The 21,033-nt window shown below is 40.8% G+C and overlaps 1 protein-coding gene across 2 annotated transcripts; it reads left to right on the forward strand.

The window, feature by feature from the left end:
• The first annotated feature begins 6,960 nt into the window (after nucleotides 1-6,960).
• si:ch211-225h24.2 (testis development-related protein) lies at nucleotides 6,961-20,863 on the forward strand. Of its 2 annotated transcripts, none has more exons than XM_026341602.1 (4): nucleotides 6,961-7,293; nucleotides 14,543-14,599; nucleotides 17,972-18,087; nucleotides 19,006-20,863. In XM_026341602.1, the coding sequence occupies exons 1-4, from the start codon at nucleotides 7,207-7,209 to the stop codon at nucleotides 19,442-19,444; spliced, it is 699 nt and encodes a 232-aa protein (XP_026197387.1). In that variant the 5' UTR covers nucleotides 6,961-7,206; the 3' UTR covers nucleotides 19,445-20,863. The 2 variants fall into 2 exon arrangements, with proteins under 2 accessions (XP_026197387.1, XP_026197386.1); XM_026341601.1 differs by having other exon boundaries at nucleotides 6,965-7,293; nucleotides 19,003-20,863.
• Nucleotides 20,864-21,033: the final 170 nt, after the last annotated feature.

Below are 21,033 nucleotides of genomic sequence, written 5' to 3' on the forward strand. Positions count from 1 at the left end.
GATCACGCTAGACAGAAACGAAGAGAGATATCACATAAGAAGCATCGTCTACTCGGATAATCAGTTTCACAGCCACATTAAAGTGTTTTCACTCTTGATTCTGGAGTGGACAGTATGAGTTTGGTGCTTTCTGATATTTCTCTTTCTTTTTTGTGTGTGACAAAATACCAGAGGAGCAACTAACAAATTGCTCTTCATAGCTCTGACTGCACAAAAAGGCCCTGCAAATGCACAGAGAAAATGCTTAAACAGAAACATAAGAAATGTGAGATCCTTGCTACTTTGCACTGCTTTGTGTACATAACTGTACATAGTAACGCACATATTATTATGATGCACACTGAGATTAGTAGAACTTGACATGGAGTACCACCAGCTTGTGTTGTGAGCTGGACTGGGCGACATCTGGCTGGAATCACACATGGTCAGGCGGAGGGATCAGGACAGCCACCCTGGATCCCACCTGAACTAACATCTGAATCCTCCTGGATCTCCCCCAGTTTCACACCACTGTCAAATAAGATAAATGTAGATACATGACCAATAAGGTCTCTTAACAGTGTCAGACTTTGACAGCATATGAATGTATCACCGATAAAGAATGAAAATTAGCAGTTAAACTCTAGTTGTAAGGGCAATATGTTGCTATTTCCTAGTGAAAGCAAATAAGGAATATGGGGTTTGAATGTTTCAGTCACTGAAACACTTGTGACTTGCATTCTAAATGAACAAGGGATTTCCAATGTATGTATAATAATATGCATTGATAATGAACAGATGCTTTTGAATAACATAGCAGTCATTGTCATTTATCGTTGCTGCACAATTACTTTTTAATTGTTTAGCTTCTTCATCAAGTTATTTGATTGTGGTATATAATAACTCAAATACTCTTGTAAAGAACAGTCTCTTTTGAATTTGTGCATCTGTGTTTGTTTATTGTACAATTGATTTGACACAGAGAGAGTTAGGGTTTTGTTTGTTTTGGAATTTTATAATGCAAATGGGTTCATTTAAGTTGTGGTTGTATCGTATTTGGGGCTTATTTTTGTGACCTGAAGCATTAAATATTTTAAACATGCATTGTTTTAATGAGCTAATCATCTGTATATATTAATAAATCATTATGAAACTCATGTCTGTTTTCAGTCTGAAATCTATTGGAAAGAAAAACATCTGCCACACAATTCAAAGAAAAAATGTCTTCTACATTCACTAGATGTCAGCATTGGCTTCACACTGTTTCTCACACTGAAGCAACAGGTTTCTGAGTTTGTGATTTAACCATTACAGTGTGAGCATGGGTAATTTATTACTAAAGGAAATGACCAGAAAATGACCCGACTGACAGCTACACAACCACAAAGAAAATAATTTGATGAACGGGAGGTATTGTGTAAAACTCCTATCTTGATCATTTTATTACGTTTTTGATACACAATTTAAACTCCAAGTACAAGTAAGAATTGTCTAAATTACATCCTGTTTACAGTTAGAATAAACTTGCATCATGTGATGTTTTTGGTTTGTCCGTCATTTCTCAACATTATTTTTATTTTCTCTTGTTGATTCACTCTTGCTCAGCTCAGCCAAGTTGATCTGATTAAGACGGCGTCACCTCCACCACCGCTACTTAGCTATTAACAATTCATGGTCAGAGCTACGACACAGAGTTCTGACCCAGTTATGGATCTAAGCTGCTTTGGGAACAAGCCCAGACCTTCCCAGCAGAAGCCAGTCGGGGTTACAGTTGTGCCACTCTGAATTTTTAAGGAGCTTAGAGTTTTGTGTAGAAAATATGTGGAAATATACTGGGAGCTCCACAAGAAATTCAGTGATCACCATGGGCTTGACCACTTGTTGGGCCCAGATAAACATTTCAATCATTGCTGTGGTTGGGAAAAGCTTTTTAAGCAGAGAAACACACCTGTTTGTCCAGGTTCCCAGCCTCAGGGCAGAGAGGAGTCAGGAGTCAGTGATAGGCTGACTAAATTTCTTTACTCTCCCCAACTCTCTCCAAGTTCACAAACGCACATACACACACAGGGGCTCATTGTGTGTCTGTTTCAGCGCCGTCTCCTCAGGAGGCTCTAGTTACCATCTCTTACAGCCAACAACAAAGAGCTGAATGTCTTTGCTACCACAGAGAATAGATGAGAATGGGTGAGGGACATATCCACAAGGTCTTTTAGAGTTTCTTATGTTTTACAATGCCCTAGTGTGTATGTTCATGTAGTGTAGTTTCCCTGAGTATTAGTGTCTAGTAATATGTCTAATACCAAGACCAGTCTAACATACAGTGTCTTATGAACAGTTAAATCTGTTTCTGTGTGACCTAGATCAGCTGCAGGTCATGTTGCTGACAATAGGCCTTGTGATCTTGTCGCTGATTAAGCAGATTTCCTGGTTCAGTCCCAGGTTCAAGTCCTCATGTTGGCAGATATCTAATAAACACCTTAGTGAAATGTCCTCGAGCAAGACACAGGATCATTGTGCGGGTTGTTCTTCTGTTGCACATCTTCACCTTTGACCTCCTTACAGAGACAGACAGATTCCTCTCAGGGGTCACACAATAAGATAATCAAATTGGTGAAAGTAAACATGACGACGCATTTGTCTGACATATCTTTTACACATCATACAAACACAGTTAAAACTTGTAAACACATGATCTGGCGTGATAAAGCACAATTTCTTTTTTCAGTGTGGTGGATTCACCTGTTCCTTGGTGCATGTGTGCGATCTTAGTAATGCAGGACATTCTTCCTCCCTTTAAATGGCTTAAGCAGCGGAAGAGCTTAGCCGTGTTTTAAATGGGTGCTCTAACTTGAGCCCATTAAAATATACAGAAGCTAGTTATTTTTTTATTTCCTTCCATGTTGACACAAACACATGCCTTAATGCACAAAGACAGAAAACAGACACAGATACTGACAGATTCAGACTCATAACTTAAATAAACATATAACGCCTGAGACTGTACACTCCACTAATTTACATTCTGGCAGAGGAAGTAGCAGCTGTGTGGATGCGTGTTGTTACCTGGCAGCTCGTTACTACACAGGTCATGAGTGTGCCTGAACACATCCCGTCTATTTTAGGTCTATTGTGCAAAATTGATGAGGTGTGACTGCAGGAGTCGAACCAATCATGTTATTGATGAGGAATTTGTGAAAATGATCTCTGGAAATGATGATTGAACCAAATCATCACTACTAATAGCACATTTTTAAAGTGAATGGAAAGTACTTATACCAATTTTTTGCCTTTTAATTGTAGAGTTAGCTGCTGTAACGTCTAATATTTGCTGTGCATAACTATTAAAAGGTCTAAGGGCTCATTTGCAGTGAGGTGCCTTATGCTGAGACATGTTTTTTCTTACTTAGGATTTACTTGGAAATATATTTTTTACTCAGATTTTTCTGATCTTTGTATTTTCTTAATTCTATAATAATTATAAAACTAACCTTAAACAAAAATTATATAAATTTCTCACATGTAAAAGGAAAATTAGCAGAGCAATTTAAACTCACGTCTCTGATTCTAACTGTACATTGAGACACCAACAAGCGGAAAGTCTCTAAGGAGCCTCTTTGGCCTGTGAACATGGTTTAAGCTTTAATCTCTGTTCCTGGCTAACAAGTTCTGATGTGGTCCCGTGGGTTTGTGCTGGAGAACCCTGTGACCTGCGAATCTCATCAGATAGTTGCTGAGTCATGGTTAAACTCAGCTGGCTCCTTCCGTCCACAACAGACCAACAAACTTGACAAAACAAATTCCTACAATGGGGAGAAACTGGTTAAAAATAAACTTTTTTTTTTCAACACAAAACAGCTGAAAACAAGATGTGAGAATAAATTAAAACATTAAAGCTGTAGACTATAAAATGAAAACAATGAACTGAAAGATGCAAAAGCTCCACAGAGCTGAAGGAATACAGTCAACTCACACAGATTTTCACATAGCACTAGTTATGTGATCTATTGTCAATACAAAACATGTAAATATAATATAAACATAGGCCACAAGCTGTGATTGACATGCATACTAGAGATGCATGTCCAATTTCTGGCAACTGACTTTGTAGTTGTTCCAACATGTAGCTGAAGCTCATTTGAGAGGTTAAGCACACTGTGCAAGCACGACGCTGTCCTGGACATACTTCAGGCCTCAATCAGCAGTTTAAGCTGTTCAGTCCATCTGTGTCCACGTCAGACAATTGAAGCAGGTTAGATAATCCCAGCTGTGCCCCTTCATGACTGTTTGACCCTGTGACCCCTGATCTGCCGTCTCATATATCAGACGCTTCAGCTGACGTAAGAGTGACTTTCTTAACAAAACACATACAGTACATGATGAAATAAACTGACAAACAGAGTCTGATCAGAACATACGACTGTTTCCATAGTATATATGTGTTATTGTTAACAAATTGCATATAAAGACTGAGATCAACAATAAATTGCACCTATTCGCTGTCACATTCGTGGACCTGATAGTTATTATGAGCCTTTATAACTCTTTTTTTCATGAGGAAGAAACTGTGAAGCTTAATGATGTGTTTTAAGGCACAAACTAAAACCATTCACAGCTGTTAAAATGATTATAAACGATTCATTGTTGGTTTATAGAAAATTGCTGTCTTATCCTTGAAGCCGCAACAGGGCCCCAGGGCAAAAATTAGATTGATGTCAGCGATAAGTGATTAGTTTGTGGTGTTAAACTGCATAAGTCATACTGTACAGATTAATTATGTTATGCATTTGTCAACAATGAATGTCTCCTGTGGTCACAATAGTGGAAGTGAATGGCACAGTTGTCGTCATGAGAGAATAAATGTCAACAATCAATAAACACAACAAAATCCCTTTATATGTGCTTAGAACTATGCAATTACAGTGTGTCTCAATGTGCATTTACCTTTTAGTAAATGTTTTTGTAACACCTATAAATGCTAAATCTATGGTTTAAATGAATGTGTATACTTTATTTTTATACTGAAACAACAAAGGCTTCCTACAAACTGAAGAATAACTATAATTTGGAATATATATCAATTCAACTAACCTCAAGTCAATTTATTGATGGAGCATCAAATCACAACAGAATCATCTCAAGACACTGCACATATTAAGGTCAAGGCCTTACAGAGTTATGAAGAGAGGAACCCTACAAATCCCCAGTTGAGCAAGAACTAACTAAACTTTGCAGAAGAGCACTTATCTGTTTTTATTACAACACAATATATGACAAAATGTGTTCAGGGCATCTTAAAAATGATTGTAAAAAAAGATGATGGATGTTATACAGTAGAGCTAATGAAACAGTTGTTTCTAATTTGTTCAAACAGGTCCTTGTAAGGAAAAAGACAATCAAGAGGATTGATTAGGGACATAAATGTTCGTGGCCAGGGCCACCTCGACTGTAAATAACCTCTGTAGAGATACTGTGGGAATGCATGGCCAAGAAAGGCTCTTGGATGAACAGTTGACCCACTAACGACCTTCAGTGTCAAAGGTCACTGACCTGCCTATTGACAGGTGATGGACATGTCTTTACAGCCATGGCTTGTGTGAATTGGCACCAATCAATTGTCAACACCAAACCATGTAAAAGCAATTAATTAGAAACAAGGGCAAAGACATATAATATATAATAATATTATAATAATATAATATATAACCCACACATAAAATGTTTTTATAATAATCTAATGTAATATTATATATTTATAGTATTATACAGTTATTATTATAGTGCAACATTCAGATTAGACACTGAATGAAACATTGCACAACACCTTGTGTGTACCATTGTGGCCAAATATGTGCTTTTCCTGACTAGAAAGACACAAACCTTTCTCTCTGTGTGCGTTTTATCTGATATCACTGTTTTTTCCTGTACATTCTTACACGTCTACAAGTCCACATTCCCAACTGACTTACTGTATAACGTGGACATTGAAACAGGAATTTAAGGACCTTTGAATCAGGTGAGTGGTCTTAACTGGAGCTACTGTGGCTATTTTAAGAGGTCAGCCCACCAGTATAATGTGCCATTTGTTTCTCCTGGCGTCAGAGGTCTCTGAGAGAGAGAGAGACAGGGAGAGTGGGAGAGAGGGAGAGAGGGATTTCATTTTCAGACAAATACGTAACCACAAACATTTAAAAAATGTAATAAACATGTTTTTCTTTACATATTTATTCAATCTGTAAGCAGGAGAACGTATCAATGTGTCATGGGGGACCTTAATTATGGAGGTGTGGATTTTGTGTAATAGGACAAACAGCCTGTCTACAGTAAACATGAGCTCAACCTTTAAAAAACAAACTTCTGATCCAGCTGTTTTCATGTGAAAGACTCCCATAGGAGATGACAAGCACCCACTGTAGAATTGATTTTGTTGCAGAATATTTTGTTTGTTTTGAAGTTTGGGAGATAAAAGTCAGTAAAGGTGAACTTTGACCAAAATAACTAATCTTTTTACTTCCACATGTTCTTCCAGCAACAACTGAATAAACAGATTAAGATACAGACACATTATGATGGAGGTCATAGTGCGTGGTAGAGTTGTACTGGAGGGTAATTATTTTAAGAGGCGTTGCTAATATTTTGACTACTTTATTGACATGAATATAAAACATTAGAACCACATTTTACTTACTGCATAAATAAACCAGGTTTCTGCGCCTCCCCATAATCTGCAGCGTTAATGAGTTTTCCATGTGTGTTTTGCCAGTAGGTTCCAAATATCTTATTTTACATGAACGCGGAGCTCAGTGATTGCATTGGCCAGAGATGAAACGTGTGACCCCTTCCTCCCACTGCCATGGTAACTTCAAGGAACCGAAGTATGGGGGATATGGGAGGAGCGACGGTTTGAGGTCCAGGTGGTCCAGTCTGCGTAAAAACGCACCGAACACACGCCAAACCCTCACGGAACGGATAGTAAGCGTCAGTAAAAAAAAAAAAAAAGAAAAGCTGGACCCTCCCAGCTCCTGGCACCTCTATGAATGAATAAGCTGTTTTTAGGGAAAGTCTCCCGGATTTGCTGCTGGAGAAATAATCAAACGCGCTTCGGTGGTGCGTCGCTGCGATCTCTCCAGAAAACGAGGGACCGAACAGTCGGGGCTAACTAAACTTCAAACCTTTTTTTTTTATTTTATTTCAAAAAGATCAAGACAGCTTGTTTCAGCTAGAAGCGGTATGTTTAAAAAAAGCAAGAGTAAAGTGCTGGTGGATTACGCGTCAGAGGAAGACGACATGTCCTGGCATTATCATCACTCCTACAAGGTAATAATGAGAACGATGAAAAGGAAACGACGATAGACATTGCTGTTACTGTGTTTTTACATGTTGACCCTTAAACAATGGGGTTGAAATGGTCACAGTGGATACTTCTGTTTGTTCTCTCCATTGTTTCACTTGCGTCTGAATTTTTAAGGAGCAAGTGCAGGAAATCAAAACAGCTGAGGGGAGTTAGAAACACACTATGATAGTTTTGATCTTGTTTGTAAAACACTAAAAGATTTTAAGACTAAATATTTGTTGGATTTTATAGTGAACTCAAACCAAACGTATTAGAAATCCCTTACAAAGTACATAAATAAATAAAAATGTTAAAACTATTCTTGTAATTTCCTGAAATATGTTTTTATTGAAGTCCCTAAACTTTCCAAAAAGTGACTAAACACACCTCAAATAGTTGATGGTGGAGCAGGAGGAGGACGAGTGCTCAAACTAATGTCAGCTGTGGTCAAAATGATGACACTGAATATCCCAGTGTCTCCTCGGAGCCTGTTTGTGTGTAGTCTGTGTCCTTCGCAGCTTATTACAGAATATAGTGGTGATATGATAGGAGGAATCAAATAGCAAAAGTCACTATAACTGTAAAGGTAAGCACAGGTTGTGATTGGCAGACACCTAAGAGGGAACAGCTCATAACTGTCTTTTTGTTGTGTTCATGCAATGTTTTTCATTTAGTCCGTTCAGTGAATATTCTGGTGTCAATGGAAACAGGAAGCACATACACAAAAGCTCATATGTACAAACCCACATCTCTTCCAGATGAACAGCAACAGTATGTGTGTGGTGGTGTGGTGGTGTGGTGTTCTGTATCAGCACTTGCAAGCAGGCAGCTGGGCTGTGTCAAGGTGTAGAAGGGCATAGGGGAGAAACCATGTGAAGACACAAACACACACACATAAAAGAGTTTCTCCAGCAGCTCTAGAATTAAAAATAATTAGCAACAACAGTACTACAGTGGTACAGTACTAGAAACAAATAAATAACAAAAGACAAGTAAAAAGTCAATACCTTTGACCATAATTATGTTGCTGACTGCAGCAGCAATGGGAGCAATGGGTAAATGTGCTATCTAGCAGGTGAATAGGAAAATCAACCAACATCATTTCATGTAATATTTCATCAGTTATTGTGACAAAGTCGAGATCTGTGACCTTTGGCTGGGTTTTATTGGCCGTTTTTAACATCCACCCTGGGAACCAGTGCATGTGGTCCCTACGGCTGAAGAGCTGTGCTTGAGTTCAGTTTCTGACCGTGTCCCCAGTGGTCAGCAGCGCTACTTGGTTGATCAGAGCTGATCTGAGTTCAGAGCAGAATTCTTGGGAATGTCATCCGGGAGGTCTCCTCAAGTCTCCATGGTAATGAAGCACATCCACGGTCAGGGGTTGGCTCATAAAACGTCATAAAAACAGCGAGGAGGCCGATCCAACCCAGCAGTGATACAGGATGAACCAAGATAAAAAGTTATGATAACACAGTCTGGACATGCAGACTTTCGCTTCCCCCTATTCAAATCATGATTTGCCTCGTGCACAAAGTGGGAAGTAGAGAGAACAAAAGATAGATCATGTTTGTGTCATGATCTGTTTTTGGATTAGATCACCAGTAGATGTAAAGCAGGATTCAAAACAGGGTTTCAAATAAAGGTTGGTTGTTTTATAACAGGTTAGGAAATAGCTTACTATCATTTCCCAGAAGTTTACACATTCAAATAGTTTATTTTGGCTGACCGGCGGCCCAAACATCTGCAGGTTAAAAAACAAAAATAGCAGCAAATATTCATCAACAATGTTATAGTTAATTATATGATGGGTTACTAGTCACTTAATGAACTAGCTGAATTGGTTAAAAAGTTGTTTTTTGACACTTTAGGAAGGTTTAAGGTTTTATTTTACAATAATTTCTGTTAATAACATTAAATGCTAATCACAGTTATTCATTTCAAGCATTAGTATTGTTGCTTTAAATGACAGATGAAGACAATACTGCTGACAACTATAATGCACATAAAATAATCAAATGAAACCTAGTTTTTGTTAGCGAGTGAGAATGTGATTACATGTGTAATCAACACAATACATTTTTACATAATCCTAAGTAGCTTAGTGTAAATATGATGTGTTTTGTGGAGACTGTGTTTGTCGATTCTACTCACACTTTTACTTGTCTGACAGTCTGATCTGTCTGCTGCTATGCAGAGTTAGGCCTGAAGGTCCTTGCTCGAGGGCAACCTTATTCACTTTCTCCACCCATTTGTCTCGGTGGTCCCACTTATCTGTTTGTATTTCATGGCAGCAACACTTAAAAAGAGCAACTTGTTAGACTCACGTGTTTCAACTTGTGGCCTTCTCTAACACTGACCCAGGTGGAGGTCATAACACCAAACACGTCAGTCCAACAGCAAGTTACGCTGCACGTGGAGTTTTGACATCTTTAGCTTGGCAGCAGGTGAATCCGCGCCAGAAACACATGATTTACATGCTGTGCCAATAAAGTGAGTCAAGCCCGTACATCAGAGACGAGCAGCTAGACAGGTAGGCAGATAATTATAAAGGGATAAGACATCCACAGGCACACAGAGGCAAAGAGGGAGTGTAAAGGGGGGAAGGGCGGAGACAAAATGCAGGATTTGAAGTCAATATCTTTTCTCCCTCCATGGTGCTCTAGGGCGACCGCAGGCCCTGTGCAGCAGCTTTGCTTGCTCGCCACTCAGCCTCTATTGAAGTTCAACAGGCTGTAAGAGGCAGCTGTGAGCTTGCAGGAGGTGAATGTGCCTGTTTGTCTGTGGCTTAAAGCAGTAATGCGCCTGAACACTTTAATAACACCACTAATATTCAGCTGTCAGGGCCTTCATTGTGAAGCGACTACAGAGGGTCAGGTCTATGCAAAAAACTTCAGACGGCCGCACACCTAAATCATTAGTGGCAAAGGGATAAGGGTAACATCACTGAAATCAAAGGTTTGTAGGTTTTACCTTACAAGTGTAAATCAAATCATCATGATGCCACAAAAAGGTTTGTCTGAAGCACTTTTCACAGCAATAATCAACATTTTACAAAATACTGTTGTTTGCTTTCTTCACAAGATTTAAACTTGTGGCTCCCATGAGATGGCTAATTCAGCTTATCTGGAAGTTTAGTCATGGCAACTGGACTTCCTTTAGTTAGGTGAAACGTTTCGCTACTCATCCAAGTAGCTTCTTCAGTCTGAAGATAGTTGGTTAGAGGCCGCAAATTTATGCTCCAAGGCTGGTTTCACTCCACCCCTTGCCCTGAATAGGCTCGTTAGGTGAAACAAAGGATGGGGGGGATGTGAAGGATGTAATGATCACACCTCAGCCCACCCCCTCGTAACACCTAAATGGGTCGTTAAGTGTGTCCAACCTGGTGCAGGTGTGAACTGTTTCTGGCCTTTTTGGGGATAGATGAAAGGGCAGCATGATAAATAGAAGACAGGTTGTGTCTAAGTCCTCCACCTCTGTTGAGAGAGGGAGTGTTGATTTGCACATGCACGGCTTCCCTCACCCCTCTCTCAAACCACTTGTCCTCTTTGTCCAATATTTTAACGTCACAGTCCTCAAATGAGTGTCCTTTATCCTTAAGATGAAGGTACACAGCTGATTCAGGACCTGAGGTGTTACTCCTCCTGTGCTGTGCCATCCTCCTGTGTAGCGGCTGTTTGGTTTCTCCAATGTACAGTTCAGGGCATTCCTCACTGCATTGGACCGCATACACTATATTGCTCATCTTGTGTTTTGGAGTCCGATCTTTGGGATGTACAAGTTTCTGTCTGAGTGTGTTAGTGGGTTTGAAATAGACAGGGATGTTGTGTTTTCTGAAAATCCTCTTCAGCTTATCTGAAACCCCAGCCATGTAAGGTATGACCAGGTTTTTGCGTAGGACCTGAGACTCCGACTGTTCCCTTGTTCTTTTCCTGGAACAGGTTCCTGCTTTGTTAAAGGCCCACTTGGGATATCCACAAGTCCTGAGCGCTGTCTTCAGATGCCTGTCTTCTTTCTTTTGGGCTTCTATGGAGGTGGGGATGTTTTGCGCTCTGTGGTTCAAAGTCCTGATGACTCCTATTTTGTGTTGTAGTGGATGATGTGAGTCGAACAACAGGTACTGGTCCGTGTGGGTGGGTTTTCTGTAAACCTCTATTTCCAGTCTTCTGCCTGCCCCAATGATGACCGCGCAGTCCAGGAAGGCCAAACGGTTATCTTTGGTGTCCTCTCTAGTGAAACTGATGTTGGTGTCCACTGAGTTTATGTGGTCTGTGAAAGACTGTAACTCCTGGGTTTTGATCTTCACCCAGGTGTCATCCACATATCTGAACCAGTGGGTCGGTGTCGTCCCTGGGAAGGAGTTGAGAGCTTTCTTCTCCACCTCTTCCATGTATAGGTTTGCTACAATGGGTGACACTGGGGAACCCATGGCACAGCCGTGTCTCTGTTTGTAGAAGTCCCCTCTGTACGTGAAGTACGTGGTGTTGAGACACAGGTCCAGGAGCAAACAGATCTGGTCGGGGCCGAGGTTGGTTCTGGTGCTGAGGGAGCTGTCTTCTTCCAGTCTTCTCTTCACCGATGTCAATGCGTCCGTAGTGGGGATGCTGGTGAAGAGAGACGTAACATCAAAGGATACCATGGTTTCATCCGTATCCAGTTCCAGGTCCCTGACCTTTGCCGTAAAGTCCTCTGAGTTGTGGATGTGGTGGTCCGTGTGTCCAACTAGTGGGGCCAATACTGTGGCCAGGAATTTGGCAATGTTGTATGTTACTGAGTTAATACTGCTGACTATAGGTCTGAGGGGGGCTCCTTCCTTGTGTATCTTGGGAAGGCCATAGAGGCAAGGAGTGGCTTCCCCAGGATACAACCTGTAATAGGTTGCCCTATCAATGGCATTTTTCAGTTCCAGATGTTTCAGGCAGTCTATTACCTTCTTCTTGTAATTGCTGGTGGGGTCCCTTTTCAGTTTTTCGTATGTGTGCTTATCCTCCAGAAGCGAAATCACCTTGGCGTGATAGTCTGTTGTATTCAGAATGACCGTGCATCTTCCTTTGTCCGCAGGAAGGATGGTAATAGTCTCATCCCTGCTGAGTGATGTCAGTGCAATTCTCTCATCCTTGGTGAGGTTGGAATCTGGTGGTTGTGCACTGGAGAGAGCTGCAGAGACTTTGAGTCGAAGTTCTTCTGCTTCTGCCAGTGGTAGGTTGTTGTTTCGGATGGCGGTTTCAGTCGCTGTAATGAAATCCACAACAGGAACTTGTTTTGGGGTGACTGCATAGTTTAGGCCTTTGGATAAGACCTCCCTCTCTGGAGGGGTTAGTTCTCTGTCTGAGAGATTCTTAACCCATTTCTCCTTGGTGTCCTCTGTTGTGGTCTCGTCATCCTTATTTCTCCATGTACGCTCCTCAGCGGTTTGCTTTTTGGTCAGAAGAATGTCAAACTTCTTTGTTTGCCTCTCCTTGCCTTTGCGATGCTGGGCCATCTGCGCTTTCTGGACAAACTCTACAACTGCCTCCATAGCTGGTTTAGGAAGAGCATCACATAATTTGTCGTGGAGGTTGTTGGATCTGTGTTCTAAAGTGTCCTTGGTGTAGTGTGTCAGTCTTATTCGTTCATCAAGCAGATGTTTCTGTGCTATCTGAAGGATCTTGGATGCTCTATGGCTTCTTACTGTAGAATGCAGCCGTAGGCTGACCGGCAAGATGTTCTGCTGTCTGCATCTGAGGTTGAAGCGAAGATGGTTCCTGTGGTCTGCTACTTTTTTTTAGACTTAGAAATGTCTGTGTTTGGAGAATGTGGGTTATTGTTGCTGGGTTCTGGGCTTAGTGCAAATACCATCAGTGCTTTGATATTTAAATTCACTTTGCCTTTTTTTTTTTTTTTGGCTTAGATTCCTACAACACTGCTGAAATTTACACACTTACAGAGACTCAGTCACAGAGAGAAAACAGAGACAGACAAAGAGGAGAGAAAGTGTCCCCCCCTGAGGTGCGAAAGCAGAACTCTTAGTTTCTGTTGTCAGGAGTATCTCTTTCTGAAACACTAGTCTCTGTCCCTCTGAATCATCACTCCGCTCCCTCCCTCCGGTCTGTGTCACGTTGTTAATGCTTTTACACTGTAAAACAGTAGTCAGCAATCAGTATGTGTGACTGTGTGTGGGAGAGTGTCTCAGCTTCGATGGCAGCGACCCAGCAGTCTTTGCTCAGACATGTCCAACCACCATTTCTCCCTCTCTCTCCTAGACTTAATAGCTGTTAGAAGTTCATGCACCTTTGATCATTTTACAGGAATTCTGGCTCCACTAGTAATCTCAGGCTCGGCTGCACATCCTGCCCTCTTCTTATGATTTAATGTTTTTTTTTTTTTTTTAGTCTAAGTCAAGTCATGAGTGTTCAAAAGCACAAGGCAAGTGTGATTGTAAATGGTTTCCTAAGGTTAGGAGCATCCCCATTAAACTCAAAACTCACTGTCTGAGTGTAAATAAAATGTATAGCCTGTATAGCTGCAGTCAGTTTGCATTAATTCAACATGTAATAAAGCAACCTGTTAATAAGAGTGAACCTATAATACTTTACATTGTTGGTTACTGTATACTATACAAGTCCCTCAGAAAGTAAGTCCAAGTCAAATTAAAGCCTCTTTTGTGTGGTTTGAGTCCAACTCATGTCCAAATCTAAAGCCTCTGGCCTGCAGACCTGTTTATTCCTTCATCATCGTCAAGATGATTTAAAGCAGTCATCAAAACAAAGTATAACAATATAATAAAAAGAATAATGAATGTGAAATACAAATACTCTACTAAACAATGTGGAAAATAGGCCTGGCCAAAGAAGCACAATGGAACCAAAATAGCTGTGCTTATATACCAAAGTCCTGTTAAGGCAGTAGGTCAGGGATTTGTTTTCTTTCTCTTTTGTTTAAATCTGCCCTCTGAGCCTCGTGGCTTCCCCTCGTCCTCCATCCATCCATCCATCCATCCATCCATCCATCCATCCCTCCCTCTCACCGTCCAAACACAGCGTATTTATGTTACAGCTGTAAAAAGGTGTAACTCTGTTATACAGGAAAGTCTGTACACGCTCCACACTCACACACCACCGCCGCAAAGTGTGGTTGGTGTGTGTGTGTGTGTGTGTGTGTGTTTGTATTGGGGGGTTGCTATTTGTGTTAACTCACTGCTGGTGTGTGTGTGTTTGTGTGTGTGTGTGTGTGTGTGTGTGTGTGTGTGTGTCGCAGGACAAGGACATAGAAGGAGAGGAAGAGGAGGAGGAAGCTGTCAGTGGAGTATCCAAGGTAAACAGCACAACTTTACAGCAATTTGGATATAACACAGACACAAACACACACTGTGCTTTCAAACATAATCTAAATTTACACAGTTTTACCTCCGACTGTTACTCTCTGACGATATGCACTCATCCAGCATACTCCTATGTACTCACACACATGACGTCACCTTGATGGTACCCTAAAACAGTCAGTGTCATCATCATCATCATCATCGTTGACCTCAATGCTCCCAGTCCACACAACACACACACACACACACACACACAGACATATACACTCCTGGGTGGTGGTTTCCTCTTGTCTGGTGACCACAGAGCGTTGTCACAGTAGCGCTGAAGGAAAGCAGGAGAGTCAGACGAGTGCTGAAGCTGCAGTGTTTTCCTGTAAACACGCCTGCTCATCATCATCCCCTGTTTTATGCTCAACTTTATCACTGAAAAACTTGTTTGTTGTTATGGCTCATGAGTTTGGACTTTTATGCTTATCCTAAAACTAATCCTGAAACTGAGGCGCAGGGTCAACATTTTTTTGGCCTTCAGCAGTTACTGTTCGAATAGCAGTTTAAGGCACTTTAAGTATGTAGTGGCCGTCACTTTTGTCTGTAATATACCCACCAAGCTAATGGCCATGAACAAATATTACAGCTTAAGTATTAGGGTTGAGGAGAAGCATCCTTTGTGGATGGAGGGGGCTCAAGATGTCACTTTGTATGTAACGTCCTCTGATCTGTGCTGTTAACACATTTTAATTGAACTCATATGAGTGTTTAAAGCCCAACCATCTCACACACAACATGTTATCTCTGCATACTTAGCTACACAGAGTTCTCAGGACGTATTTCATGACTGACCTGTTTGTGAGGATACGGCTGGCTGGGATGGAGAAGGGAAGGAAACATAGCATTCTTTCGAGGAGCTGGGCCTTTTAGATGGGAACAATCACCGTGGAAGAAAAACAAGGCTGAAAATAGCCACAGACTGCACAGACACTGTAGAAGGCTGCAGTACTTTCACCATTGGTTGCTTTGTTCAGATGTGCAGTCCTGGACGAGGGGGTTACTTTTAGCTGCACGGCTGATTACATTTCTAGACTGAATGAATTTTATTCCACAGTGCCATATAATTATTTTGCAAGTATTGCTGGCAAGCAGTGCTCACTTTACTTTGAGTCCTTGCTTTCGGTGCTGTGCCATAATGTGATTCACTAATGATGATGTCAGTGGTCAAAAGGTCACAGTGGCTGCCATTAAACAGTAGACGAGATATTTATATGAATGCTGTGTACTTATTAAATTATGAAACAAGCTTGATTAATTTACAGTCAATAATAATAATAATAATAATTTTATATTTTGGGAAATATGGGCTTAATTTCATTACCAAGAGTTAATTGAGAGGTTCAGCCAGCAGAAGCTTAGCACATAGATATTTTCAAAATGTCCAAAATCAAATGCATTTGTAATCCCAGCTTCTAACTCTGTGGTATGGTTGGTAGAACTTGGTCCAATAACAACCCTTTGTTCTGCCAGGCGTGGAGCTGTAGGTAACGCTCTCCCACACAGTGAGCCTCAGTGAGCTACTTGGTTTACCTGTTTTTTGGCTGGAGAGAGTATTGGGCACTGAGCTGCTTTGGATCTTGTGACCTTGGTGTCAGTGTTGAAAAGAATGGTGAATGGGCAGGCTTCTGCATGTGCACACATGCATGCATGCACATATAAAGCAAGAATTATCCATGTGTGCACACACATATGTAGACAGATCAACTGGATCTTATTTGGAATCTCTGGTTTCTCGAGGTACAGCAAATCTTATCCATGGTTTACGCTTGACAGCACGCAGAAACCAAGTAGGGGAGCGACATTCTGAACCTTGATCTCAGCCCTGGTGGCTGATATTATTGCATGTGTTCCTATTCAGTTTGAGAGATGATTGCTTTCACGGCCTCTAGCACAGAGCCCGAAACATGAGACATTAGAATCGAGCACCTCCTCAGCAGGTGGACCACAGAAACAAAAGTAGTAGTTTTAGGGGGTTGCCAGAGTCAGACACGTTCATCAAACAGTGTAAATACTGAGAACGTTCTGATAACAGTTAGGCAAAGACAGGCACGGATGTGAGTAGGAGTAAATGTTATGACCTTGACAGTTGACATTGGGAATTCTTCCCAGGCAGGGAGAGAAACAGCCAAAAGTTTGTTCCACAATCACTGAGGAGGGTGGAATGTGTGCTCTGTCGAAAGCTGCAAAGGCAGGGAGGAATTCAGATGTGATGGGGGAGTATGAGGGGAGTTTCAGAGGGAGTGGTGGGTCTTCCACTGCAATGTGCCAAACATTACTGCCAAGTCAATGCCACTCAAGCTCTTTCTCTATCTTTATCTATTTATCTCAATAGCGAACATTGCAAGGTTTTTGTCCAACTGCAATAAGAACGCATGCTTCTTTGCTTTCCTAGTTAGATGAGAGGCTCACAAAGCAGTTGCTGTTGAATGCGACATGAACAGAAATGATTATGCTGAAAGATTCTTGTAAGCAGCGCGTTTGTGTGCTAAGATTATGGAGGCGAAACAGGTAGACTCTTGGATGATGAATAGCTAATTACTGAAGTTGTAGTTGCAGAAAGACTTGGATCAGGTCGCGTGTCAGGACCCACTACTGGCTGGCTTTCCAAAAAGTTGGCTGTGCTCATACAGCCACAAGAAGTTTTAGTTAGTCTCCTCGTTTATCCTCTGTTAGAATAAGATACATAGCTGCTGAGTAGCTAATGTTAGTTAAACTTAATACTATCTGCAAAGTACCTATGAAACTGGAGCCAAATTGACCTCCTTATTTATACGGGAAACCTGGACAAAGACTAAACAAACATGATACTACATGTTAATTAGTGAGTTTGGAAAAGCTGATAGGTCCATTTTGTTGGACAGGGACATGTTAGCTGTTTCCCTGTCCTCAGCTATACTAAACTAATTGATTTACCGTATAGAGATGAGAATGGCATCACTATTGTCATCTAAAATGTATATGAACATGCAGAAACAATTCATTTAGTGATGATTTGTGTTGCAAAAAGAAATCTCGCTTGTTTTTATAACTTTAAATGTTTGTATCATGGACAGATCTGAAGAATTGCATGCATCAGGATCAACTGAGCCCAAAATACAATTTTTAGAGAAAAGATACACATTTCATCACTTTGAACATCAGGCTGCTTTTCTAAACTCCTGTGAAACTGGAACTTGTGAAATCTGCGTCTTCAGGGAGCATAAATCACTCACACACAGGCACCAGCGATAACACGCTAACATGCACCAGATGCAGTGATTAATGTTAGTTCTGAAATTCAAAAGTCAAATGCGCTATTTTCTGCCGGTCTCTGTCAGGATGCCAAGGTCAAGAAGATCATGTCCAAGAAAGAGAGGCGGGAGAAGAAGATGTTCTCTTCCAAGGATGACGAACACTTCTTATTGACTGGGGTGAAGCTGGCTGACCGCAGAGGGTGAGGTTACACAAACAATAATGTTATCTCTACGGATGCTCTCCTATAAGTTAAACTCGACTGACGGCAAAATAAATGTGGTAACATGTAGGTTTTATCAGAGGCAGACGGTAACTACATACAATCATTTGTTAACCTCATTTTATAGTTGATTTGTTAGACTTTTTCACATCACTAGGCGATAACGTGCATATATTTATATATAGTGTAATCTTTAATAATGCATAGTATCATAAACAGATCACAAACAATTTTTTTTTAAATGTAGTATATTTTTTCAATTTATTGATTTTAGTTTGTAAAAGAAATTTCAAGATCACATGTAAAGGACAGTGCAGTGCTTGAGTAAACATGGGCACTGAACCTCTAAAATGATGTGTTACTTTTTAACAGTGCTGTTAAAAGGTTTGTGTAACTAAAAATATGGGTTTCACTGTCAGAATAATAGTGATGTATATCAGACCTGTCTACATTATTTCTGGTTCACATTGTCCTAACAGATACAGTATATACTCAGTGGCCATTACCATCACCGGCCAAGTGTGTGTTTCAAAAATATTTACAGACCTGACTGGAAATAATTGGGTCACGGCCCACTGCTCGTGTTTGTTTATAAGTTAGAGCCCGAGCTGTTATTAACTTTCAGAACACTTAAGGAAGTGGAACACGTATGTAGAGGAAAATCTAAATCAATCACCTCCCTGTAACAAACAACTGTGAATTCCCATTTAATGACTCACCGTATGGGGAAAGTCTGCGCTGTTGAGATATCCCGTACACATTTGTTCCCCACCGTGTCAGAGTTATTGATAGTGAGGATGTTAGTGGTGCAGTTTGTTCCTTCTAACTAGCTGTTGCACAAACATTTCATTGATTTTAACCTTGTGCTTCCCTCCTTCTCTTTGTATTTCTCAGTAGTTCTCACAAGAAAATCAAGGATGATGAGAAGGAGAAGGAAAAGAAGGACAAGCCAGAGAAGGGCTACTGTTTCTGGGAGAGCGTTACGACGACGATGAGGCAGATCTCACCGACTAAAAAACTGGAGAAGATGGAGGGATGGGAACCTCCTCAGCTGGAAAACCTATCTGAGTCTATTACTGATGAAGCCTTGGACGAGAAGAACCAGAAGGAGAATTCACAGGTGTCCTTCCCTGACTCTCTAGGCCTCCCCTTGGAACTTGCCTCGTGGGGCAGCCAGGGTCTGGAGGAGGACTCCTCTCGCTATGCTAACCTGTCGGACTCCAAGGATTCAACAGTGGCCGTCAGGTGGACAGCCCGCGCTAAAGTCAAACTGGCTGGCATCAGCAGGATGAGCAGAGGGATTGTGTCAGACAGCGCATGGGAGGGTTTTAAATAGTAGCAGCTTTCACTTTGATCATGCTCTCTCCTCATCTGTGTGCCAACAGCAACAAGGATGAACACCTGAACCAAAAATCTGTTTGTCCCTGTAGTTTAGTTCTGGATCAAATCTATTTTCTTTCCTTTATTAACAGGTATTAAAGTGAAAAATTGCAGTAAAGCCCCAAAAATAATCATTTTAGCTTTGAATTTAAACACCTACATGTGTTTTATCAGCTGTTTTTCTTTTTTTTTTTTTTTTACTTTTGAATCACTGTCATCATCTGTAAATTACAACAAATGAAAGCCTTAAACTACTGAACCATGTTAACTGTGACCTCCACTGGCTTGGAATTGAGATATTTTATATTGCCAACATATCAGAAAAGTGATTTACGTATAACTTTGTGGCTATCATTGAGACACGCTGAAGATGCTGATGATTGTCGAGTGGTTTTCAGGTAATTTACTGCATCTCTGGTCATTTACAGCATCAGAACACAGAGTGGGAGTTCGAAGTCTTAACATACACACTGTTAATGGGCTGTGCAATCATAAAATCAAACAAATTACCTGAAATACCAGCAAGGTGGGTGTGTATGTTAATGTTCTAACTGTGAAAGTGAGTTTGTGAGTGGACGTGCGCGCATGTTTGTTTAATGCATTACTGCATCGAAGGGAAGATTTGAAGTCCTGCTGTTGTATGGAGAATATATGGAGGTAATGCTACGTTCATGTCATCTTAGAGTTACTGTAAAGCAAAACACAATAGTTCCATACACTTGAAAGCCAAATTTAATGGACAACAGATACTGAATGTTCATAAAAATATATAATGGTGAAAACATTAAAGGCCAGATACTGTATATGTGTTTGTTAAGACAAGCCTTGACTTCATGCACTTGTGAAGTGCCTTTTATCAAAAAGACTGACGTCATGTGTTTGCTGTAAATTTGAGCAGCTCATCCTCTGAGCACAAACCGCCGTGCTCATCAAAACATCCACGCAGGTGCTGCGGGGTCAACCCAACACGCACCTGTGCCGCATCCTCTTTCCCCAGTTACAAACCAGTGTGTCCAGACACCATTCGCGTTACCAGCAGGAGCAGTGTTTGTGTGCTGCATTACAACCTTACATTACCCTCGAATACAGTATAAGATTGAAACAATAAATTGGAATTTCATTTCTACAATGATGTGATTTTACTTTTAAATGAAGAACAAATGTTAAAACTCATGCCAATAGACTTTGCTTTCTTCTTTGTTCATTGGTTTCAGGCTGGGTTTGTTTCATACAGCAGACTGCGTCATTGCAGCCAGGAGTGTATACAGCACAGATTCCTCTTCCAACAGTGGGACACTTTCCTGTGTCCTGTATTTATTCACTAAAAGGCTAGGTCATGTTTGCTTGAGCAGAATAAAGATCAAGTCAGACGGTCTCTCTCGACTTCTTTCAGCTTGGAGTAGACACACTTCATTCTACCATAGTTCAGCAATGGGTACCACAGAAATGACTGTATTATTTTATACTTTAAGCTAACTCTGCTACAATTGCAAAACTTTAAATCTCACACACACCACAGTGGGACAAACTGTATATTTACGTATT

Source organism: Anabas testudineus, chromosome 24 (genome assembly GCF_900324465.2).
Source record: "Anabas testudineus chromosome 24, fAnaTes1.2, whole genome shotgun sequence".
In the NCBI taxonomy this organism is placed as follows: Eukaryota; Metazoa; Chordata; class Actinopteri; order Anabantiformes; family Anabantidae; genus Anabas; species Anabas testudineus.

Bases quoted from the DNA above. Each gene is read 5' to 3' on its own strand.
- si:ch211-225h24.2 (XM_026341601.1), top strand. From the start codon at position 7,207: ATGTTTAAAAAAAGCAAGAGTAAAGTGCTGGTGGATTACGCGTCAGAG. The intron at 7,294-14,542 runs GTAATAATGAGA...TGTGTGTCGCAG, and splicing joins ATTATCATCACTCCTACAAG to GACAAGGACATAGAAGGAGA. The intron at 18,088-19,002 runs GTGAGGTTACAC...TGTATTTCTCAG, and splicing joins AAGCTGGCTGACCGCAGAGG to TAGTTCTCACAAGAAAATCA.